The sequence below is a fragment of the Tinamus guttatus genome, unplaced genomic scaffold (genome assembly GCF_059628265.1).
Source record: "Tinamus guttatus ecotype Peru unplaced genomic scaffold, ASM5962826v1 Tinamus_guttatus_pri_ptg000052l, whole genome shotgun sequence".
NCBI lineage: Eukaryota > Metazoa > Chordata > Aves > Tinamiformes > Tinamidae > Tinamus > Tinamus guttatus.
Genome location: NW_028288586.1, coordinates 10,534,050 through 10,559,826, shown reverse-complemented (window position 1 = coordinate 10,559,826; position 25,777 = coordinate 10,534,050). Strand labels below are relative to the sequence as shown.

Sequence of the window (25,777 nt, the reverse complement as noted above, 5' to 3'; positions counted from 1 at the left end):
CCCCGGGGAAAGGGCCTGAGGACCTGCATGCAGTCCTGCTGCAGCACAACAGCTTGCAGCCCCGCAGCGGTGACCGCGGCAGGCAGCACAGCAGTGTATGCAGGGTGCAGTGCTGACGGCCCCCAAACTCCTTCCTGGGTTTGTGACTGCACCTGCAAAACGTTTGTGAATTGTGCAGAACACCGGGGTCGGTGCGAGAGAGTCCCAGTGAGCAAAGCTATTGCAGGCTGGACCTGGGAAGTATGTGCTGTGGGTAGGAACGCACTGAGTTTAGCCCGCAGGTTACAGGCAAGTAAGCTGTTTTTCTGAGCTTTGTTCCCTTTAGTACACGAGTATTTGAGTTTACAAATTAGAATTGTGGGCAATTTTATAAAAATTGGAACTAATTTTTTTGTAAACTTTTTTTTTAATACTGATATACTTTGCAGTGGTACAAAACACTTTAAAGTTCTATATTAGCAAAAATTGTCGAAAGCTAAAATCAGCTAATTTGATTAAATGTTGCTGAATAGCATGAGGTTTTTTGTTTTGCTTTCAAGGATTTCAATAACTCAACGAAACTATAACTCAACTAAAGAGTTATTGAGCTCTCATGTGCCTTAGCAATTGCTGTACTTTTTTTGTGGATGTGAAATCTTTGGCTTTTAAATTATCATTATTTATGGAAGAGGAGAATTGTCAGTTCATCAGAGAAATTTTAGTTCTGTTCCAACTTTTCTGACTGAGATTTATAGGTTGGTATCTCCAATTGCTCTTCAGTTGTTAGATCCTGCACTGAAGTTCATATTCCCTGTGTGTCTTAAAAGTTTCATTTGCACAGATTTCTGTTGAAGAATCTGAGGAGACTTTTTTGGAGACTCTCCTTAGTTCTTGTAGGCTCTTAGAAGATGGTCTGAAACTAACCTTGGGAGTCCTAATGGTGTTATTGAGATTCACTGAAAATGCAGATTGTGTCACAAAGCTTTGAATTTCAGGATGACACAATTTCTTGTAGTGAAAAGCTTGTCCTGGGTGGGCAGGGGCATGCAGTCTAGGGAAGTCTGAGCCTTGATATGGAGGATCTGGCTATGGCTCCAGTGAAAGGGAATATTTTTGCTCTTTTGTTCTTCCAAGCTTGCTTTGTTTTTCTTTCTGTGTTATCCTACTTTGCTGTTGTCCAGTTATTTCCACTTTCTTCAGCATCCCACTAAGTTTCAGGCACTCACCTATTCACGTCCCTTTGCATAATTTGGAGTGGTGCAAAAGAAAAGCACTGTAAGAAATCTGAAAACATCAGGGGATATTAGGATTGGCAAGGGATTTGAGGAATTGCTGTGCAGGGAAGCATTCCTTTCCCTCTGGACTAAATTAATCTAATGCATTAGATTTTGTTCAGCCCTCACTCTCTGTTTTCGAGTTAGGGCCTGGCCAAAAATATGTCCAACTGTTACTGTTTTAAATTAAGTTTTACTGGGAAAATACTCCTTTTCCACTGGAAAACCTCATAACAGTCAGTTTCGATTTTGAGTTTCCTCTCCATGAGGACGGAAGCTTAGGCATTGATCTCCCACTTCTTCATTTTATTTTTTAAGTAGAAAGTCTATTTTAATGTTGTAGAAGCAAGTATAACATTTAAGATTACATCACATTTTACAAGTACAACTTCATAACTTTGTATTTTTCTATTCGATCTGTTTCAAATGGATATGACAAATCCATTAAAAAGTAAATTATAAACCTATTTTAATTTTTGGATATTGATTTTTAGTACATTTTCTCATAAGTGCGGCCTTGTAAATGGATGCTATTTCTAAGTCTTAGAGGAAGAAGGAAAGGATAAAATTACTGTCTGGGACTCTCATTTTCTGAGGTATGTATTTTTTTCAATTTACAGTGAATATTCTCAGACATGTTCTTCTTCAGGACTTTGGTTCCCTGGACAGTAAATTTGTAACAGAAAAGGGCCATTTTTTTTTAAAACTAAAAAAATAGTCAGCTGCTTTATAACCATTGGGATTTAAGCTACTGTTTTTACTATTGTAAAGACTTATAAAAGCATAGAGAGTGGGTGAGCAACACAGTGGACATCTTTGCTTTATAATGTTTTCTAGATCAGCAGTTTTTTACTATTTTGATCATAAGCTTAAATATAACTATTTTAGTGTTGGTCTTTGTTTTAAAGGAGGTATTGCTGAAAAAAAACTCTTGTTAAAAATGGAGTAGGTGTTTTATGAAAAATTTTCATTTCCTTCAAATACAAGAACTTCAGTTTTTCATGTTGGTAACTGGTTGCTGAGCCAACTGAAGTGCAGATGCTTTAGATGCAGAGACAATGTTGACAAAACTGTGTGGTTCTCATATTTGTTTCTTGTTTTTTACATTTCGTGTAAATTTCCTTTTCCTCTGCCATTCTGTTTACTCACTAGTTTAAGTTGTTCCTCCTCAGCTGTTTATAAAGTAGGATTAATGGCAGATGGATTACTGCTCTTACACAGTACAATTTAATGTAACCTTTGGAGTTACAGGTTTTGGTGTGATCTGGGATGTATGTATATACCTTAGAGAGAACATAACTGAAATCCCAAACGCCAAATGAGATCTGGGGATAGTGCTAATGTCAATTAATCTTCAGAGGACGTTCTCAGGTACATTTTGTTAAGTTAAAATGAAAAGCTAGTAAAAGTTCAGTACTTTCATGCAGCTTTTTCATATATGCAGTAGTCTTCTAAAATAGTGATTTTAAAAATGCACACTTCTAGGACGTTTTAAAAATGTTAAGAGCTAGAGTGATGCTAGATGCTTTATTCTGAAAACAAAATTAGACAACATCTGGAGAATATATGTCCTTAGAGCAGTGCAGGCTTTGAAAAATTCTCTCATTTCAGGTTTACTTGCTTAGATTTCAATTTTTTTTGTTGCGTAGATTTCAGATGTTTTTTGTTATGTCTGACGTTTAATGTTTTGTGGAACAGTGTAGGCTCAGATTCCAGTTAACCAATTAAAATAATGCCAATGAAAGGACAGGCAGACGCCTAAGGATTTCTGAGTTAGTTTTGAGTTGCGAAGGCAGAGGAACAGGCAGCATCTGAGAAACAATGAAGAAATGGTGCGGACAGATTACCACAGAATGACTTGTGAAATTAATCAAACGCTTTTAAGTTATAAAATGAAAAGCTTGATACTAGATATTGTAAGATTACTTTCTGGGTTAAAAATAGCCCCCAAAGTGAGCCTGTCCTGTCATACATATTACAAAATCTTCTTTCTTATGAGGCCTGTGGATTCACGGCCTTATTCTCCACTTTATGTAGCCATAAAGACTTGGCTGACCTGTCAGTTAGTGGCAGGATGAACAGAACTCCAGTTAAAAGAAACGGCCAGATTATTGTCCGAGTCAAAACCAGTTCTAGCTCTTCTAGACAATCATGTTTTGCCATCTGTTTTGTACACTTAACAGCTGCACCTCGAAGAAAAATTGTTTTCACGGAGACTTCTATGAGAATATCTTTCCATGACCTCACTAGTATGACGTTAGAAACTTCTATTTGTTTTCCAGTTTGAGTTCTGGTCCTGGCCACCCCTTCTGCCTGTTTCTCCTTCTTCTAGAGTGTCCATTAGTTTGTGGCTTTTTTTCTTCTGTAATTCTCTTTTGTTTATATGTAGAAATCATATTCTTCCAACTTTCATTTCGTTGGATGGAAGAGCTTAGTTTCTGTCTTCCAGAATGTAAAGTTTTCATTCTCCTGATAATGTTAGCAGCCCTTTTTTGAAACTATGGTAATTTAATGTTTGTCTTGGCGCTGAGCGAATAAAGTTTTATACTGATTTCCTAGTAAGGGTTTTCTGTAACTGTATATGCTTTCCTTTATCTGCTGTGAATGCTTCATAAAATACCTCTTTATATATAGTTTACTTATTTCATAACCATATAATGTTGATGGTTAACATTTATTTAGTAGTCAACAAATTAGAACATCCCTTTGTATCTAATGACATGTCCAATAATGAGGTCAATTTTGGGCAATGGCCAGGACCTGCTTAGAGAAGGTGTGGGAGGGAGGAAGCAGGCACTTTTGAGGGCATTTCCTTCTGATCTTCAGCAATGTGTGGGCTAGGGAGACTGCATCTGCATCATCATGTTTAGTAACGTGAATCAGCCTCTATTTCAGAATTTGTGGTTTCTTGAACTCATTTTTTGGTATCATATGACAATGAAGTCCACAATTTAGCAGAGTTGAAAGAAATCAGTACATAATTGTACTACATATATTTTACATTTTCTACATATATTTTCATTTCCTAACTGCTAATATTTTTCATGAGAGATATTGAATAATCTCTTACCCTATTAATTTTCTCCTACTCATTGGATTTTGTTTTAAACCTGAACCACCAATCAGTTATCTTCCAAGCTATTTTCTAAATTATTTTCCCAATCTTCATTCTACTATATTATTTTTGAGGTGTGTTGACCAGAACAACAAGCAATTTTGAAAATGTGTCAGCAGACCATGCCTTCTTTTCCTGCTTTCTTTTCTGTTCCTTTCCTGAAGTTTCTTGCTTCATATGTGTTTCTGACTATGAACATAAAGTTTCTGACTATACGAACATTGGGATGTACTCACCTAAGGTTTCTAAGTAATACTAGTGTGTTCAGAGCCTGTTGTTACTTGTGTGTACTTGTAATTTTCTGCATATTTTCCCTCGGTATAATCAGGTCTTTTCCTCTGTAATATCCAGCCAATCCCCTTCCAACTCATACAAGAAACAATCTAATTGTTTTGAGAAAATGGTCTTAGTATTATTCCATCTGCATTAATAGCATCAACAATTAAATTTTGTGAAGAAGGACTAGGATAACACTGAAATTCAGATGCTTAGATTGCTCCATTCCTGGTATCCTGTGTACGGGAGACAAGTAATAGATTTAATTTACCTGGATATCTGGTGTGACAGGACAGCTTCTTTTCCGTATTTTGCAAAGTGTGTAGGAATGTGCATGAAATTTGCCTGAAATTCATTAACCTTCCCCCAACTAACCCAGCCTTGAGGTGGCCACAGTCCACAATGATGGCAGTAGTGCAGGGTGGCCTGAGGGCTGCTACTGGATTAGGTTTCTTTATCCCGTAGCATATGCAGCCCTTTCTCTCGACACGTCTACTTCTACCCCAGGACTTGCTGCCTCTGTGCCTAGTATGGTTTAGGAAATCAGACCTCAGCAATCTCTTCTTTCTTCCCTCCCAGGTTCTTTCCTGCCCTCACTTTCTGAGTATGAACATTCCTAACTAAACAAACCCTATTTTTTAAATGCATCCTCCGCTTAAGCCCCTTAGTCCCTTTCTTTACATGTTCTGCAATATTTGCACACAGGAGAGTGTGATGCTTGCAGATGGGAAGAAAGAGAAAACAAGAGGTCACATCTTGCTTTGCACTGCTGTAGTGAAGAGGCCACTCAACTACCAGGGCCATATTCAGCAGGAAGGGCACATAGGGAGGGCAGGGGACAGCAAGGCAAGCTGGCCTGCAGAAAGAGGAAGTCAAGTGGCCCAGAACAGTGTCTGAGAGTAATACTGAAGATGGCACAACATTTACATCAACTTTGCATCATCCCAGCAGACCTTCGGTATGACTTGGTAGCTTTTGCACTGGCTGTAGGGGGATTTGCCGTGGCATCCCTATTTCTCATCCCTTCTCGGAAGGGGCTGAATTAGGAGTTCTTCCTGAAGTCTTAAAGTGCATTTTTTGCAAAGAGGAACCGACTCTCAAGACTTACCCTTCTGCTGTTTCTGTGTGAGAGAAAATTTGGCAGGTTTTGAATATCCACAGAAGTTTCAAATTATATGATCTCTGTGCAACTGTGTTCTGCATTAAAATGCTTAGTATGCACTTTCCCATACAAATTCAAACAGTCAAACCTGAAAGCAGAGGGAGCTTTTAAAAGCTTCAAGAGCTGGAAATAGAAGCCGGACAAATTCAAATTAGATGGTTTTATAGAGTGAGTGTAATTGAGCTTTGTGACACAGAAGGAATGTAGTAAATTCAGTTCTGTTTCCTAAATTGAGGCCTTTTAAAAGGTATCATTCCTTTTGTGTGTGTGTGTATGTGACAAAGCCTGTGAGTATTGGCATCCTGTCTTTGGTGTATGCTTTTTCGTGGCAATTGATCAAAAATGAGTACTCAGCTGCACAGATGCTCGTGAGTCTTTAGTAAGGGCGCGACTCATGAGGCAGGCGCTGGGCACTCATGGTGATGAGAGTTTCCCTTGCAGGTGTCCTTGCCCCTGGCTACCTTGGATGAGACTCCCCAGACTGGTTTTCCGGTGAAATCCTACAATCGAGTGCCAAGTGGTCCTATATGACCATCCTGGCACGCGTGTCGTCTTCTTGTATTGGTTATCTTAACCTGTCAGAAGGGCTGGTGCTATTCTACATAGCCCAGAAGAAACAGAAAAGAATTTCTATCCAAAGTATTATGTAGCGCTGACTGTACTTATATTTTAGAGCTCTTGGAGTTTGATTCTTGCCGTGCAATTACTTCCTTATGCCTTTTTTTTTCCCCTCAACATATTTTTCACTCTCTTTGTGAATATGAATCTTGTAAGATTAAATTTCATTTTGAAACAGTGAAGAAAACGTTGCATCCTTATGTAAATGTGATCTGTTTTGTTAGAGTAGCAGCTTTTAAACTTTCTTGATTAGCTCCCCTTCTTTTTCTTATAATTTACCTGTCTCTCCTCTTCTCCTCCATAAATTCCTGTACCCCACAGCATCCAGACTCTGTTGCACAACATCCAGTCCCCCTTCAGTTTCCCTTCCAGGTCACAAATGTATTGTCAAATGTGCTGTCCATAAACTGATTAAATTTCCGAGATCTTGTAAAGTTGGCCTTAGCCTCAACTAGTTTATCTTTCCCCCGCTTTTTTTTTTTTCCTCTTCCTGAAATCTTGACACGGACTCCTTGTATTTTGTTTTTATCTAGTATCCTTGCGCACTGCCTGCAAACATCTCCTGCCCCCTTGGCCTCTTGTACTCCAAGACCACCAGAGTCCTTCTCCTTTCTGCATTGCTACCTCTTTTTCTGCTCCTCCTAGCTTGAAAGCTGAGGTATCAGAGGAGAGAAGTCTCATTTTATTAGTTATATTCAGATATTTGGAGGAGTGGATATTATGTAACTTTAGAGAGATATTAATTATATATGGTACAAAATGTAAATTTTAAGTTATGCATACGAATTGTTAAAAAGTTTTATGGTGAGTGCATTTCCTGGAATATGAAAGAGTGCGACAGAGCTCATTCTATAGCTGAGGTTTTCTTTAAGCTAATGAAAGATGTTTTCTAAAGGTATTCGGTTTCCTTTGGTCCTGAATAATAGATACGGTTTCACCAACCTGCCTCCGTGCCCCGGAGCTCCCGGTGGGAGTATCACGTTGAGTGTCATCGTTTCACGTTGCGTTTCTTGGGTGGCAACGATTGAAGGGGTTCTTGCTGCTCTCAGTGCAGAGCAGGCAGGGTGACTCTTCAGTTGGGTCGATGTATTGTAAACAGGATTATTTCAGTGCTTTCAGTTGCTTATACTGTGCTCATTGATGATGACTGGTCATTTTAAGTGAATGTTTTTTCACTTGCCTGTTAGCTTAGGGAAAAGGTGTGACTTTGTAATACAATTAAAAGATAGGCAGACCCGTGCATTGAAATACTTTTCTCATACAGTAACACATTTACTTTCTATGTCTCTCCATGTTAATTTATAATTTTTATTTTGTTTTAAGAGTAGAAGGTGGAATGGATTTTTAGAGCATCACTATGTTGATCTCTATATGTTAATACATTTGTTCTTTTCCTTCTCCATCTGCCAAATTGGAATAGGATAAAGGCTTTTAGAAATTTTTTCTTTTGAACTTCTCACTGTGATACTTACACTCCTCCTACTACTACATAGCTGTATCGTAAAGTTTAGGTTGCTTTCGTGCTAGTTTTTTTAACTGTCAACTTGTTTTCACCCATTTCTGTGCTTTTCTTTTTTGTTCTGTGTTCCTAAAATAAAAGACATTTAGCAAATTGTCAGATGAACTTTAACTTTTCTATTGTTCTGTGCTAGGGTTGCAGAAATTAATGTTTGTTAGATTTTCCTTGAATATTATTTTTCGTGTTCTGTTTTATTGATTCAGCAACAGTGTTTCAGGAAGGAAGTCTTTAAGACATGATAGTGAATAGTTTTAGGGTTTATAAGCCATCTATACTAAGCAAACCAAACCACCTCAATGTTCACCTACCAAATCCTAGTGTTTTAGTTGGGCAGCTAACTGTCAAAGCAGTATTTTGTAGGCCACATAGTGTACTGCTTTGAAATTTTATAGGTTCATAGTGTTTTTTATTGCTGTTTAACAGTGTAATAAAGACATATAACTGTGACATCTTCTTTATGGCCAACAGACTGCAAACTTTATGTTAGTGTCAGTCATTGCTCTGGCAATCTCTCTCTGCTCAAGTACTGTGGATTTCTCCATCAGTGCTGATAATTCATTCTCGTTGCAATATCTATTCTCTTTTCAAGTTGTGGATGCTTTTTATTTTCCAGCTCTTCAGAGTCTCAGGAAAACCTTTTGCCAAAATGTCATTGCTGTTTGCTTTGTGTACACATTTTCTTTAAGTTTTGATGTACACAAAATTATTTTAATTCATCTACAAAAGAAGATCATTTTTCATAGTCTAAATGTCTGGAAAGAAGGCAAGGAAGGATGAAAAGGGAGACTTAGCAGCAGCAGCATCAGGAAATTTCACTCAATGCTCAGTAGTGATTTTTTTGTATGAAATGCGAAGAAGTGTAGAGAAAAAAATTGATTTGGTACTACTTTATCTCTTCTACTCTCTTCTACTACTAGACAATTTTCAGTTTTCTTTTCTCTGGTCTTGCCATTTCTCTTAGTTATTTTTCTGACCGCAGATAATGAAGCCTCTTCTAAAATGGGGCTCCTGGTGATAAATTATCTTACCTAGAATCTGATTCTTGATAGAATTAAGTAGATTTGTCTTCAGGCAGTTTGATCTTTTTTCTCCAATTAATAACGTTACTGGTTCTAATTTTCTTTTGTATATGTGTCCTGTACATTGTTGTATGTATGTATGTACACAGTTGTATGTCTTCAATCTCTCAGCATATCATATGTCAGTCTTCATTATTTAAAGCTGTACTAGGCAGCTGTTTATGTTGTTTCAGTGCTAAATTAGAAAGAAAAGTGAAAATTTATTCATTATCCAAAATAGATGCCACGAGTCACGAGTTTGGGTATTATTATTTTTATTTTTTTTTCCTTTCATTAGTCTTATTTTATGGAAGATAAATACATTTCAAGGATGCATCTTGTAAGTAAGAAGTACTTGAAAGACCCTTAAGCGAATCCATACTGTGTAATTACTTCCTTAAGTGGTTTCAAAACCCCAGTCGTACTCCGAGTAGAGGTGCCATTAATTTCACCAGCCTTACGAGTTGCTATGCTGTTCCGAGTTTGAATGTTTTTCATTATAATACATAAATAGAATTAAACCTTCCAAAGATGGTGTAGACGTGGCATTGGTGTGAAACCTGAAAGAGAGACCCATTTACTCCTGTTGGTATAACAGGAGCATACTCGGATAGGAGGAGGTGGTATTTTCATCTGCTACATAATAATAGTAATGGATTCTGCTGAATTTGGTGAGAGATTAATGTGGAATTGGCTGCTTGACAAAGGGGATTATTGCCTTAGATGCACATTTTCATTTCCAAGGGGAGAGACTATTGTGATTTTAAGATCTAAGCATAGTGTGGAACATGTCAGCGATACCTGCCGGGATCAACAGATGACTTGAGAAGTTGCTTAGAAACATGTGAACTGCCCTTACTCTATCAGGTGCTGTCTGAAAATTTGTGGTTAGCAACTTACTTGTCCTCACATTTGTTTGATCATTTTATCAAAAGCCGCTTTCACGTGTTTATGCTACACTTCTAAATCTCAGGAAACCCACAAAGCTCTCCACAAAATCTGCAGAACCTGCCCAGTTTGTCCTCTGCCGAGTCTGGGAGCCCAACAGAGATGAGGCAGCCGCAGCTCCGGATCTTGGGACCAACCAGGAGTGATATTAAACATATGTTTAATACTTTCAGATGACCAAAGTGACACCAGAATGCCCCAGAATTGAGAGAGCAGCAACTTGCATAAAAGAAGGAATAGCACAATGTAATTGAACAATTGTTATAGAGCTACTATTAAACAATTATAAAGGTATTAATAAATAGTTTTTTAATCTTACTGTGGTAAGGATGCTGAAGTGAGATAGGAGAAAAATGACTCTGATTTAAGTTCTGCTGTTTTCCAAAGTGAAAAAGAACATCTGAAGACACAGTGAGTTTTCCCTACACTGATTGCCTTAGTGAAATGAATCCAAGATTTCAGGCACATCATCACAAGTTTTCATATTGTAGTGAGCTACTGTACATCTGCTTAGCACCAGTTTCTGTCTGTGTGCCCACTCTTAAGTTTAAGTTTATATGTTGCTGTTTGGCATGAATTAGGTATGCACATGGTGAGTCACTGCAGCTTAGCTGACATCAGATGACTTTTTAAGGAGGAAGAATATGCTTATGGGGAAAACAGAGAAGCATTAGATTTAATTATTGCAGCACCAGTTGTAATCTTGGGACATTAGAGGGATGTAGTTTCTTTCCTCACAATAAAAATCTAGTTCCTTCATTTTTGTAGCCCATGATTTTAAAAAGTCATATTTTCTAGTTGTAAGCCTATAAAAAAAGAAAAAAAAAAGAATATGAGCAGGGAAAGTAGGAATTCTAAAAGAAGAATTCCAACAGAAACAAGATAATTTCAAGATGATAATTTCCTAGAAAGGACAAAAATCTTGTCCATATCAGTGTTTTCTTTATAATATTGAGCTAGGACTGCCTTGCTTTGATTAAGCTCGATCCGTAGTTCTTACATGGAGCATTTATACACATTAGCAACATGACAACTCATTTTTACACCGTAACTTAAGGCTGAATATTTATGATACATGGCTTTAGTTTGGAAAAGTCATTTCTTTAATGATTTGAATAGCTGGTTTCCAAAGCATGTGGCAAGTTACCAATTTACGTTGAAACCATGGTCCTCTTACAAGTTTGCAATCTGTCTCCTTGGAATTTTGTACTAGCAAAGCAGTCGAGCTGGACAAAAGTAGGATGTCTAAAGTTCAGATGATGCCTCTATGGTAAGTAATATACGAAATACAAATAAAATAATTGTGTATTTTCTGTTTTGCTCAGGGTGCAAAATTTGGGCATCTACTGGGATTAACTCAGGCTCCTCCCCAACGCTCGTCGGCTCGAAGATCCTTTGGAAGATCTAAGCGCTTTAGTATCACTCGGTCTCTGGATGACCTTGAGGTAATTAACTTTCTCTTGAAACCTAGAAATAAGTCCTGGGGAGGAACTTACCGTATTTGAAACTGATGATAAATTAACGAGGAAAGCAATAGCCATACTGCAGTAGTTACTAATATTTGTATGACATTTGTGCAAGGGAAATACACATTTCACGTATTAATCTGTCTTTTGCAGTTTTTCTTTAATAGTTTACTTTGACATTAACAGTGCCCTTTCTTTCTGTGGGGAACTTTACTTCATTTTACCTATCACACTTGGTCATGCAAAGCAAATCAATAAAGCCTGAAATAATTCTTGAGACTGAAGAAATCAATGTTTATCCTTTTATTTGTTTATTTGTTGTTCTGTTAATGGTCGTTATATGGAGAAGATTTTGCGGTTTGAATTTGTTGCTGGTCCTGACTATGAAGTGAAGCCTCTTAAAGTAGCTTATTAAGGAATGTAGCTTATTGAATAGGGAAAAGTTCCTTTCTTCAAATATTCATTTTTTTTTCTGCTTGTATGTCAGCAGTTGAGAAAAGGGAATACAAAATATTCCCAATGTTGGTTAATTGGTATGGGGATCTTGAGTCTTTCCTACTGTAATACTTGAATGTTGTTTCACATCTGGTAAATTTTAAGATGTGAGTTTCTTGGGTGCAGGTGGCCAAAGCTTATTGGTTTTGGTGGAAAAGAGGAGTGAAAAGACCATTGAATTTAAAAAGCTGTCGCCTCCTGCCCCAGCTCAGCTGAGCCCTTTCCTCTAGCTGTATGAGGAAGTTGTTTTTTAAAATAACTATTATATTTTCTCTTCTAATGTGCTTTCTACTCAAAACCCGACCCGTAAAGATGTGAAAGAAAATGGAGATTTTTTTTTGTTGCCCTTTTATCATGTTTATCTGGAAGAAGCTTTGTGGTAGGGGAGAAGCAAAAATATGTGCGCTTGGCGTAGGAACTGTGTCGTATGTGTTATACCGCTCTTTGGCAAGGGAGAGAATGCAGCACACAGATTCCTCCAAGTGGGAAAGAGGAGTGTAAAAAGTGTCTGACATGGGAGGAGAAAGAAAGGTGTTCCAAGCTTCCTGTCATGTGAAAATGTAGGAAGGAAAGAGGTTCATTGAGTCCGAGCTAAAGGAGAGGGATTTTGGGGGAACGGAACATATGGAAGGAGCTCCTGGCATATTCAAGGAATGAAGGTAGGATTACTTTTTTCTCAGATATTTTCAAAGGAAATAAAAAGCAAGCATCGTTCATTGTGGTCTATTTCTATGTTGTTGCCTGAAGTTTGTAAGTGTCTTTGTTTCATTTCTCTCTTTGCACTCCTGGCTTAACGCAGTTAAGCCCGTAACTTTAGCAGAGCAAGCTTCCTGAGACAGAGGCACTTGAGAACTGCCTGGCTGCACCTCTTCTCATTAGGAAGTGGTGGTTCTAAGTTAAAAAGGTTGCTGGTCTGTGTTACCAGTTTTGACAAAAATTTGGGGCACAATAAGAGAGAACTGACCTCCAGAATATCTTAGAACCTAGTGCTAGTGATTCACATGTGATTTAGGAAAAAAACAAAGTTCACATCTCATTCTGCCAGATTCAGATTTCAGAGAGTTATGTGAACATCTCATATTTTGGGGTAGTGCCTTAAACACCAAGATGGGATGGATATAATTCAATTCTGTTTTAGGAGCTGCTTCACATTGCATAAATGTTCATTAAAATAGGGACTTGGAACTTACTCTGCATTAATTTCAGAGAGGTATCATTGTCAGTGGACTCAAAACTCCATTTTTCTTTTTTTTTTTTTTTTTTTGGTCCTAAATAATACTCAGTAACATGCATAAATTGAGTAACACCAACAGGAGGGATTGAGAGACCCTGCATTACACAATGACCTGGTAGTTAGAGCTGTTATTGGGGCCTAGGGAAATTGAAATTTTAGGCCACTGTTTGAATTGGATGAAGTAGAACAATCTGTATTAAAAACTGTATTTAATACCATTATACATGTAGCTATTAGGCTGCGGGACTGTTCTCATAACCTTTTGCTTCTTTTGACTTTGAACAAATTTTGTTTTCTCTGCTTTCCATAGCAGAATGACACCTACCTTCCATGTAGGGCCACCCGGAGAAATACCAACCCAGACAACAATTTTAAACACTTAACAAGTCGAAGTAAAAAAGGGTTGAGTTGTTTCCATTCTAGTGGGAACTTCGGCATTCCTGCTGCAGCACTATTCCCGACCGCTGCTGAGCTCAGTGTAGTAGAACACAATGTTGTCACCACATGTTTAGATTATTTCAGGGCATCTATTTAGAGCTTCTGGAAGAGGAAATAACAATACCAGGAAATTCTTAGAGACTCCACCTTAAAAATAATGATCGTGAACATATTATATATGCTATTTAGTTGTTTTTGCCTTCTTTCCAGTTAACAGAATGGATAAGGTAATAATCCAAAGTTTAAGATGAATACGCTTTCTAAGCTTGTGGATTTCAAGCTTAGAAACCGGGTTCTGACTAAATCTGCCAAGGGAGGAAGATAAGCGGTTTTGCAGGGGTTTGTTTGCGGGGCCTGCGCTGGATACCCCGCAGCTGCAGCAGGGGCTGCAGAAGGGGCTCCCGGGAGAGGCCCCCGCGGCTGCGCTGCCCTTTGGCCCCGCTGCCGTGCGGGCCGTTGTGCTGCTCTCTGCCGTAAGGTGGCACGATTTCTTCGTGGTTCTGTGTTTTGAACTACATTAAACTGTGCAAGCACGGAACACACGCATATATATTGTTTGATACGCAACAACTGGTAAGAAGTTACCTTTTCTTTCAGCAGTTATTTTATGGCCATATATGCACAGAGAGTATTCTTGTAAGGTTAGAATTAGCTGTAATGATACAGCTGCAACGCTTGAGGATTTTCTGTCTTGGGCAGAAAATCATCATCATCACATCAAAATCACGATATGTGCCATGAGGTACATAACGTATTGAGCAAATAAGTGGCAGGCTCTTAGAGTATTTTAAAGAATCATTTAGTTTTAAAAATCTTTTTGAAATAAAAGCACCTTCAATTATTTCTTCTAACTAAATATCAGAACAAAAGAGGTATCTTTCTACTTTTCTTGTTATCTTCTTCCTGTCTTGGAAATCTTAAAGCTGTGTGCTTTATGGCAACGACCATCTGTTGTTGTTCAAAATTTCAGTAATGTTTTCAAATTTGGAATGTAGTATATATTCCTTTTAAATCAGTGCAAGAAATTTTGTTAGAATGTTCTGTTTTAGTTATAACTATTATTAATGTACTTGTGTTAGCTGCTATAATAGATAATAATACCTGAGGCATCTGCTCTTGTATTTCATCTGTTAGCAGAAAATATACAACACCAAACCAGAGAAAGCTTCTGCAGAGATGTAATAACTTGTATTTGACCCAATGGTATATCAGGAAAATCAGGCAAGGAGGGCTAAACATGCTGCAAACTTTTCCTAGCCTATCAGTTAATCTAATAAAAAAGTATTAATTCTTATAAAACATTATTCAGTAACTTCTTTAGATCATCCTAACCACAACTCTAGCACTATTGCTAGGTTAATTGTGTAATTAAAATCAAAATGCCTCTTAATTCGCAGCTTACTATTGTGATTATAAAATTTTTTAAAAATGTATAATTGGTCTTAGGCTTCATCCATGGTTTAAAGCTACAACAATTTACTGTAGACTGCTGGTGGGTTCCACTGTATACTGCATCTTTTTCCTGGATTTTGTTCTAATTTATAGCCAGGGTGTAACTCTCCAATGGACAATTTTTCCCATGCTGCTTTCGTGAAGGTGTTGTGGAACAAAACTGCTTTGCATGCTGCAAACCCCCCATTTCTCGTATGTAAGAGGTTGTTCTGTATCATTAACATTTTAAGTTCTTAAACAAGTCCACTTGCTTTATGTAGTGAGAGTATTCTGGTATTCTGAAGTCTGAATGCTAATAAAAATCAGACCCTAACTCTGGTGTTTGGGAAGTCTTATGGATGTGTGATTAGTCCCTAAACTCTGTGTTTCAGCTTTCCCTTCCTTAGGAAATGCAGGGTGCTGCTTGCTGGAGCTGCAGTGAATTCCAAGTTCTCATTCTTGGAATGTGCCACTAGGTGTCAGCTGGTGAAATGTTGCAAAGCCCAAGGAAGGTTTGTGTGTGGTGGTTTGACTTCCACACTTGCTGAACTATAATACCTGGCTTTGGTTAGTGTAAGTCAGAGCTTGCATTAAATACTGCTTTCTTTTCCTTGAGTTACTGCTGCATACATGGTCATGAGGTTCCTCCCTGAGGCTTTTAAAGCATCCAGTGGTTTCTGCCAGGTGTTGCAGTCCTGTTGCGGTTCTGTTCAGCCGTTTGACTGTTACGTTACAGGTTGCCCTTCTTTGCCTGCTGTGCTGCATGGTGGGTAGAGCTGTGTTGGTAAGTGAAACAGTTCCAGGACACAGGTATAGGCACTGGAATCCCATGGTTTGTATTATTGCATTGTTGGAATTGTCACTTGTGTGGTTATGACCTGCAGTATCTTGCTGCACTATTTAGTTGACACAGATACAGCCACTTTGTCTGTAGGCTGCCCTCATCTTGCTCTGGGTGATGCATGTGTTACTATCCAAGCTTCTGGATTCTGGATAAATAGGACTTGCTGTCTAGGAACTGAAGCTCTTCATTCTTGTGGCTCTAATTCATGCGAGGCACTTTAACTTCTCAACATTAAGGCAGAAAAACAACTTATGGCACTGGTGTCTACTTTTGAAACATAGAATTAGTTGCTGCTTGAGACTGGAGCTTGCTTCAATTTCTTCTGTTCTGCTCGTTGATTTAAGTACATTTTTAAGGCCTGCCAGGGAGGTGAGAAGTGAGGTGAAGTTATTCAGGGTTATATAAGGATGAGAGACATCTCTGAAGGTGGGAGCAGACTGCTTTTATGAGACTGAAAGCCTGGACAGTAAACGGGCAGGTGAAAATGTGTGTAAATAAATGTAAAGTGGTGCAAATGAGACAAAACAGTCTTAGTTTCATGTATAAAACAATACATTTGTGTCTGAGCTGTTTCATCTCAGAGGTGAGGCCTTTGAGCTGTAAAGGACAGTTGCATGAAAACATCAGTACAGTAGAAACGAAACAGAGATCAAATGTTACAAATTACCAGAGAAGGAATAGAGGAGAGAGAAAGACATAGTGATTCTCTATAAATCTGTAATTGCACACACACGTGTTTTGGTACCTTTATTTCAAAAATATCCTAGGATATGTTAGAAAAGGTTTATGGAGGGATAAAAAGAGTACAAAATAGTGGGTGGTATAGAAAAAGTAGCTGTGTTTGTCAGCTCACTGTCCCTTGTGGGACAAGAAATAGGCACCGTTAAATGAAGGTAGGTGGAACCAGGAGCAAAATAAACAAAAGGTCCCAATGGATCCTGCAGGAGGTAGGTAGATGTGTGGGTCACCTTAGCACAGTGCCAGGGATGCAAGAGATCTACATGTCTTTAAGGGGAAAGTGGACATGGGTTTGGAAAAAGGGAGCCACTGGGAATTGCCAAGGAGACAAACCTGCCAAGTCCAGGAAATCTCCTGAAGTAAAAATATCGGGAGTCTGGGGGAGCATAATGAGGTCAATACCCCATGCATTTGCCCATGTTGCTCCTCCCTACACATCTCTGGCTACATTAGGAAAGGGAATATTTGGTTTAATAAACACGTGTTCTGAACGGAGGTGGTCGTTCCCATTTTCCTAGACTCCTGCACAGACACTGCTTTTCCTGCTAAGGTTGTGGGATTATAGATCGTATTCCAGGCACAGGAAGCTGAGTTACCTTTCAGTTAATATAAAGATATTTAGCACCCATGTTACTCCCAGCTCTATTAGCAGGGGCATCCCGCTAATCCTACCCAACGAGGACAGCGCCAGGCAGCACATGGTGGTGCTGTTGTCTCTGTGCAAAGTGATCTACCCTGCCCATTCTAATGTCTCTCTCAAAAGGGAGAGTTTCCAGCATGTGACTTTAAAGTCCATGGATATCGACTATCTTAGCATATTCTAAAATATTTTTCTAAATAGAGTTTGCCTTAGGTCTATGATAAGTGGCGTCTTGAGGTGGGACCATTTGACCTATGCAGTACAACCTGACAACATTATGCTGTTTTTTCTGCTTTTTATTAGATACCTCTTTTCTTCATTTTAAACCCTTGCCTACCCTCCTGCATCATTGTCTGCTCAGTTACCATTCTAACTTCTCTTATTAAGTTTTAAGGTTACATCCCCACATATTTTTTACTTAATTGTTTAAGTTGCCTTTTCCTTCCCTGCTTTCCTTTACTTATTTAATTGGCCTATACTTACATTTTCATTAGTTTTCCTTTACTGCTTGTGATCATTGATCTTCCTCCCATGGTCTTCCTTATAGTTCCTCTTTGCATGCAGCCCGCTTTTGGTTTGCAAAATAAGGGCTCACCGATATAGTTCCTCCTAATACCAGTGTGAAGGGACTTGCGTATAGGGGGCCATGGGAGCATATAGTGCCTGTGCTCCCGCTCTCCGAAATAACCTGCTTCCTGAGGGAGTTCACTGTCAGAGCTGCTGCTGCAAAGTTGTTACTCGCGTCATTCCAGGGTGGGGATGAGGAATTGGTGACTGTTTTGGTTCTTTTTTTAGTTTCTGTTCCTCCCCTCCCGTTTCTGTTTCTGTTAAGTGATGAATCTGTTTGTCACGCCGCACGCGAACGGCACCGAGGAATTGTTTGTTCCTTTGTGAGACCTGCCTAATATTGGGAAGCAAATTAAAGCTGTATGGAATGGGCTGGATTGCTGTTTCTAGAATACAGCCACAGAATAGCTGCGGCACAAACAGCAGCGCCAAAGAAGGCTGTGTTTAACACTCTGTGTTCTGTGGTTAAAGTGATGGGATTTTGGCAGGGATCCATAGGATAAATCCTCGTGGATTTATCACTTTGAGGTTGTTTGTTTGTTTGTTTTTGTTTTTGTGTTTAAAGGGGGAGCTCCCTGTGGAGCTTCTAGTCAATGAGCATTGTTATTCCTCAAATCATTAAATCCTCAAAGCATTTCATCTCTTCTTCTGATACTTTATATAAATAAGAATCCCATCCCCTGCTTCCCCTCCTCTAGACCAAAGGTCTGCAAAATGATAGAGCTTAAACTTAGAGCTTGGGCAGGCAGTGTCTGCAGGTCTTTCTCAGAAGCACAGAGCGCTGCCCTGTCTGGAGCCTAGGTTTGATGTCCAAAATCCCACGAATTGGGTTTCACCTGGAACAGGATCCTTGGAGCTACCAGTGGTGCTGCTCGCCCCAAAGAGCATGGAGCGGTTGGGTAGGATGGGAGGGATTGCATAATGTGCAGACATGTGCTTGTAATCATCGGGAGGCAGGTACCTACACGCCAGAAACCGAAAGAAAATTCCTCCGGGTCTCACTAGTTTTAACCATCCTTTTTTTTTTTTTTTCTTTGGGGGAGGTGAGGGAGAGTGGTTAAAAATAAAGGACAGAAGTTCAGGTTATATTTTAAATGTTTTTTAATTGGGATTGCTGACCAAGATCACTGAGATAATATGCTCAGCAAAGAAGAATGTATTAAAAATAAAAATACTTCGGAGGAGAAAATGATGTTGACTCAAGGCTTAAACAAGTTTGGGCAAATGTGTAAGCTCGAGTCCTCTCGGCCTTTGCCGGATGCCTTTTCCATGAGCAGATTCCTCGGCAGCGCGACGTCGTCTTTACGGCGCCGTGTTGTTACGTGGGACCTGCCTAAAGGACGTTTAAAGCTGCCTGTTCCTTCTGATGAGAAGATAGAGAACCAGTATTGAGGGCGGGGAATGTGCTGGGGAGGGAGGGGAATGCGAGAGGTGCCCATAGGGCAACACTCAGAGAAGCCTCATTTTTTTGCTGGACGCTGAAGAAGTAAATATGTGTTCAGAAAGATCTTAATAACAAATTTGAAGGGACTGTCTCTTAACAATGAGCTATTAAACCATTTATACATGGAGAAAACTTTTACTGATAGTCAAGTGTCTGTAAGTATAAACTTTTGTTTGTCTAAAGTGAACAGAAAGCAGGAATATGGTTTAATGACTAGTCTTCCGAGCTAAGAAATCTTCTCGCAATGAAATAGGATAACTAGTGCTCCTAAGGATTCAATGAGGTTGTAAAGAGACAAAGTTTGTAAGTATAAGTATTTAAGTTGACTTTCTATATAAGCTCTATTATAAAGTAAAGAATACGTGATTTTATGCACAAATATTTAATGTATCTTTTGCATTATAATGTTTGTAAAATGTGGGATGAGTATAGTAGATGTAAAGGTATTTCTCTAATCAACTTTTTTTTAATAAAAAGTCACTTAATTTTCACTATGCTTGTGCATGTGTTCCATAAAGCAAGAATGCCATGCTGAAGTTGTGAGCTACCTTCTAATTGTCACAAGGTTTCTCTTAAGGTGTATAGCTAAAGTGATTCTTCTTCCATCTGGATTTTTAATCCAATAAAGCAGGATCCAGATGGTAAGAAATATTAAAATAAGCACGCTTGGATACGAAGTATTTATAGAATGCAGAATTTTGTGAGTACTAAGTTTTCAAACCTGTTTTAACTTCTTGTTTCTTAGAAAACACGCATTTTGTAAGTAAAGATCCTATCTGTATTATTAAATTTTGACACAGTCTTATTCTTTATATACATAGATATCGAAATATGTATGTGTGAATCTACATATATCTCAAAGTGTCGTTCTCTGTAATGCTTAAAGTATGTCCACAAAATTGATATGCTTTTAGAATGAAAAGGGAAAAAAACAGACTTAAAAGACTTAAGAATTCTTTTTTATTTAAAAAGTAGTTTTCATGTTCAGCTTTATATTGATTCCCTCAAATCTATTGACTGCCTGCAGCAGTAGGCAATTCAGAAGCAGTTTAGTGCATGTAAGTGATCTGTCACTTAATCGTATCCTCCTTAATAAGTTGCTTAATTTTAATTTCTCATTGGCTGCAAGTCCATCTGCCATCGGGGCAGCCAAGTTATGCACACTCTTGATGCCTGTTTTCATTAGTGGAAGGATTTCACATGTCTCAAAATGTTGATAAACCGAGGGAGAAATCCAGTGATGTTTCCGTTTTCAGAAAAGATTTTTGAGAGCAGCGCATTCTTTTGTAACCAGTTTACAATCAGACCGCAGACGTCTTTTTCAGTGTTTAAAATACGGCTCTGGGGACTAAACAGTTGTTTCCAGAGCAGGTTTGTGGGTGGCGAAGCTGCGCGCCGGAGCCCGGCCCGTGCGGGTGGCAGAGGGCACCCTTGGCATCCGCCGTGGCCTTGCCGCCTTTCTCGCGTCGGAGGTCTTCGTGTTCAAAAAGCTGGGTTTCATTTCAGTTATTTTCAACCAAACAAATTCCAAGTACCTTGGCTTCAATGGCATTTTTAAATACCACCTTGGAAGAGGAAGGGCTTTTACCTTGAGAGCCAAGTGAGGGGAAGCAGTGCTGGGAGCCTGCAGCCTCCTGCTTCCCGCCAGCCGCACGAGCCGCCCGGTTGCGTTTGAGGAGCTGCCAAGTCCTTGACAGAAGTACAGCTGGAGTGCTAATAGAGCACTCGGGGAACTGCAGATAGAAATCGTTCTTTTTGTTCAAATGTTTTCTTAATTTGTATGTAGGCTCTGATTCTTTTGCCATTTCTTTTAGTAACTAGGGTCACTGAGCTAAAGAGTATTCTTAAGAAATTCTTTTATTCTGTTTTCCTGCAAGTAGTTGTGCCTCTCTTTGACATGAAATAAAAAAGAAGTACTTGATGAGATTTAAGATTCCTGGCAGAACTGTTAGTTTATTCTGCCAATGTCAAATTTACTTCAGGAATTCGTGTTACTAAGAGCTGATCCGGACATTTATCTCTTTCTAGTTGCCTGCCGTTTTTTCCTTTTTTTGTATGTGTTTTCTCCCTTTAGGAGTGAGGAATACATTCAGTCCTATTCATCTTATGACAGGTGAAAACTTATCCAGGTTTTCTGTTATTCCATCTTTCTCTTGAATTTTCCTGCAAACAACTGTACCAAAGAAGATGGGAGCGGGAAGTGGAGAGGGGGTAGAAGAGAAAAACAGCTTGGTCGTATCTGGGGTCTCTGCCCCTTCCCACAGCTTGGCTTCTAAGCAGATGGATGTGGGTTTGCAAATGCCACCATTGGTATTTCTGAATAAGGGTTTTAAAGCTGTTGTGTCGTATTTTAACACTTTCCATTAATAGCTTTGCAAATTAACGTGCCTTAGACTGTGAGAAGGGATGGATCTGTCTGCATCTGACCTTTGAACCTTGGTTGGTTTGCGGATGCAAATGTGATGCACAAAATCATTAGATTTTGTATATGGAAGCTGATGAAATAACCTGCGGAAATATAAAGGAAAAGGATTTTTTAAAAGGGAATACAGGAGAGTTGGGTGACTTTGTTGCCTTTAGCAGAGACGGTCTGGTAGGTAGGGCTTATTTTTAGTGCTACTAAAGTCACTGTATGGAAAAAATGTGGCTATGCAGTGTGCAGCTTGATGAAATAGAATCAACTGCTCTAAAGATCTGTTTAAACGATGGGATTATTAGATTTATAGTACGGAGAGTGAGTGCCCAGAATGTATAAAACTTGCCCACACACAGCGTTCCTAACAGCGCTCCGATACCGTCGCTCTCGGGAACTGCTGCTCTTGCAGCCACATCCAGCAGCGTGTGGTTTTATTCTAATCATTTTCATATTCTCATGGGTAAAAAACACACCTCTTCAAACTGTGTTAGTACAGTTGGTCTTTCAAGCAGATTCCCAGAGGACTTAGTGCTGCTGTACAGCGAGTGCTGAGGTTAGGAGTCCTCTTTTTGTGGTCCCCTGAAGGGGTGTTCACAGGCAGCTTCTGCAGGATGTCTCTGATCTGCTGGGGCTCTTTATTTTGGAGATGCAGTGCACTGCATTACTGTGCACTTGATCTCCTGGATGTTTGTAGCAGGGCTGCTCTGTGGTTGCTGGAGGGGCTGCCAAAGCAAATACTTTCCCCAGCCCACCTAGCCTAGTGTCAATAGGCAGCATTCAAACATCTCAGCCAGTGGCAATTTTTCTTTAAAAGCAGTAAATTTTTAATTCCTAAGCATGCTGTCATTATACAAGCAAGGCTGTTGTTATGCACAAGTATCGCAGGGTTTTGTTTCCTTAGACTTAAAATAATGGAGGATGTAATTTGTGAAGCACATTCCTTCCCTCTGCCTACTCGTTTGCGTTCATTGCACTTCTCTGTGCTATTACAGACGTGTAAAAGAGCACGGAGGAGGGCACTGGTGTGCCTGTCCCAGCTCAGAAGGTGTCCTGAAATGATTTGTGTCCCTTGGAGCAGCTTGTCTGTATCTCTGAGTGCTTCATAAAGCAGAATTCCTCCTTTTTTGTCTGTGATTAGCTTAAAATTTCTCCTCTGATCACTCTAAATTAAACACAGAAGATTAACAGAACAATTCAATCAAGGCTATTCATCCCAAATTCTAAAACAGCAGCATCTGCAGGCTCGGGTTGTCTTCTGCAAGCCAGCCTTCCTGTGAGATTTGAGTAAAGGCTCTACTTTCTGCCTCAGTTTCTCTCTATATCGGTTCAGAGTTATATTTGCTGGCTTCATGGGGTTGTTTTTGTACCAGGGGCACAATCTGGGAACTGCCTGCACAAGAGGGAAACTGCACTGCTACCTTGAAGAAAATTGTTTATTCCTAAATCACTTCTAGGGAAAAAAAAACTTGGATTTAAGGACAGCCACTAATGTAAAATGCCCCCTTTGTTCTTCAGTTTTAACTCTGGCATTTAATTTTAGCAGAAAATTGTATTCCAGTTGTTCAAAAAAACAAAAACAGATTAAACTCAAACCCCGAACAAACAGAAATTAATGATTCCCTGCTTCTCAGATACAGTCTCTGGAAGGCACTGCTGTAATGGGCAAATTAACCTCTTACTTTACAGGTAGCTCAGTTTGCTTCCTATTGCTACAGTGACCGCAGGGAGCACAGGCTTGGGCTGTAAAGGGAGGAAGAATAAGGGAGAATATCCCTTCATTTCTGAAAGCAAAATTTTGTTTCTAATGACAATAGATTCCTTCTAGATTGAGCCCCAAATACCAAGTTTTCTGTACTGCAGATTTTTACTTGCAATTTACAATGTTAATCACTGAAAAGTTAGGCAGAATAGACCGTTTGAGGTCTGTCTTTATTCTGGCTTGCATTATGTAAACCTCTGAAAATAGTGGTTTACTATGTAAATGTTTCTAAACTAATGTTAGGATGATTAGCTAATGTTTTGCTGCCAACTGCCGTGGGAATCTGTTTTATTGAATACAGGACTATCACACAATGCAACTTCATTTTATTTTCCTGAGTTGTTATAGGGAATGTTTTAAAATACAATCAGCGTGCTTTACACAGAATGATCCAGCTTTTCTGGTGAGAGATAATTGAGATCTAATCTGAATCCCTGACGAACCACAGCTTCCTGCATTGGCCTGTTGCTAGGGGTAACATAAAGGGAGTAAAATAGAACTTCATACGAAATGCCTTTAAACTTTACTGGCATGTACAGGCATGGAATAGGCTTGAATTTTGTACCTTAAACCTTGAGAAGCTGTTGTGCTAAGGAAATGTGTTTTCCATATTAAGTGAAGATGAATTTAGGAAGAGTCCTGTTAGGAAAAATAACTGCCGTTTCTTATGAAGAACGGGTAAGTGATATGAATTATATTTAGCTAAGCAAGACATCATTGCGGTGGGGAATTAGAAGAGGGTATTGTTACTGGCAAGAAATGAGAGGAATATTCCCAGCTTCAGAATGCTTTTTGCTTAGCTCTCCAGCTCTATTACTTTGAAGGATTGGAGTTCAAATTCCTTTGTAAATGCAAACCTTTGCTTTATTATCATGAAATATTTGCTTTATTATCATGGAATATTTGCTTTATTATCATGGAAGAGTAGAGGGAGGAAACCTTTGTACCAACTAACGTTAAGATTTTGGGGATGTATTTGTAAACTCTGTCAAGTATATGTAAAGCTAAAAAATAAGGATGTTTATAATCTGTGTATTTTTAATACTGAGCAAAGTATTTTGTGCATGCCTTTTTGTACCATTTATCAATATTATATCTGTAGTTAAAACTGCATATATTTTTGTATATACCCTTATCAAAATAATTTTAAGGATGGACTTGCCATTTAAGCCATTGTCCTTAAATGTGATAAGATTGGGTTTGTTTGCTATAGAAATTTGAATATTGTTTTCTTAAAGGAATTCCACCTCACATAACTTACTGTTCATATGTTGCTTTTACAGATTAAAATGTTTGACAAACAATTGACCTTCAGAGACAAAATATTAATTGAAATTATTGTTTAGTATTTATGTATTTCTTTTCCTTGGAAATTCTTACATCCATAATACTTTCATATTAGCTGTAAATGCACTTTGACAGAGAACTAAAAAGGCAAATTATGTAATAGTTCTCCTTTAAGTGGCACTGTAGGAGGGAATCCTTTTCATGCTAAGTGCTAAAACACTAAATTAACAGCAATAGTATTTTAAATGGAGGATAGCAGTAATATTACACAATCATATCGAAGTGATAAATATATTTGAGATTTGCTGGAAGGAAGGTCTAATAGAAGTTTATAAGTAGTCTGACTTTAATTTTGATTTCAGATGATAGAACAATGTTTATCGTATTTTGAGACACAATCCTCCTCCTAGAGATCATGGGTGCTTGCAGCGTTTGGACGGTGCTGCCTATACTAATGCATTTATAAGGATAAAAAGGGCTGCGCAAGCCCTGGAGCGGTGTGAACAACTGGAGACCTGCCTATAGTTCATACCCTGGCACACGGAGAAGTTGCTTCTGGTGATTCACTAAGAAGTTTGCTCAAAGCTAGATGCCAGCAGTCCCCTGGGCGATAGGCTTTTTCTGAGTGAAGTGACAAAATGTGTAGAATTGGCTGCTTGTGTTGAGTCTTTAAATCTTCCATGTGCTGCCTCTGGAAGAGCACGACGGTTTTCCCAAACTTTCTTTGTATGTTTAAATCGTGCAAAAGAATTGGTGTAGCTGGATAAGGGATGTGATCCCAGTGTAGAGGCTTCATTAGAGGGGCTTTTTTTAAGACAGTGCATTGTGTTATATATTGTACTCTATTAAATAGTGTTAGTCTAACAAGCTCTGCAGGCAGCAGCCAGAGGACTGTTTGGATGCAGCAGAGGCTGGTGACCATGTTAGAAGAAAGTGTGTCCAGGACACGTAGGTCATTTTTAACCCCTTTTGCTCTGGAACTTTGATGATCAGGAAAGAAACGGATGTTTCTGTTTAGCCTGGGGTTTTTGCTGTTGTGAGGTTTGGGGGGGATTACATTTTCATTCTG

General features: G+C 38.9%; 1 protein-coding gene across 7 annotated transcripts in view; it reads left to right on the top strand.

Moving 5' to 3' along the window:
• Positions 1-25,777, top strand: part of RGS12 (regulator of G protein signaling 12) — a 70,453-nt gene that overhangs the window by 4,813 nt on the left and 39,863 nt on the right. For 4 of the 7 annotated variants that reach the window (XM_010212530.2, XM_088540028.1, XM_088540030.1 and 1 more), the window contains exon 2: positions 11,275-11,394. In XM_010212530.2, the coding sequence (XP_010210832.2) occupies positions 11,275-11,394 (120 nt within the window). Of the gene's footprint in view, positions 1-11,274; positions 11,395-12,375; positions 12,570-19,265; positions 19,402-23,789; positions 24,100-25,777 lie in introns of those variants that run through there. The other 3 variants (XM_010212529.2, XM_010212528.2, XM_010212527.2) reach the window with 3 other exon arrangements.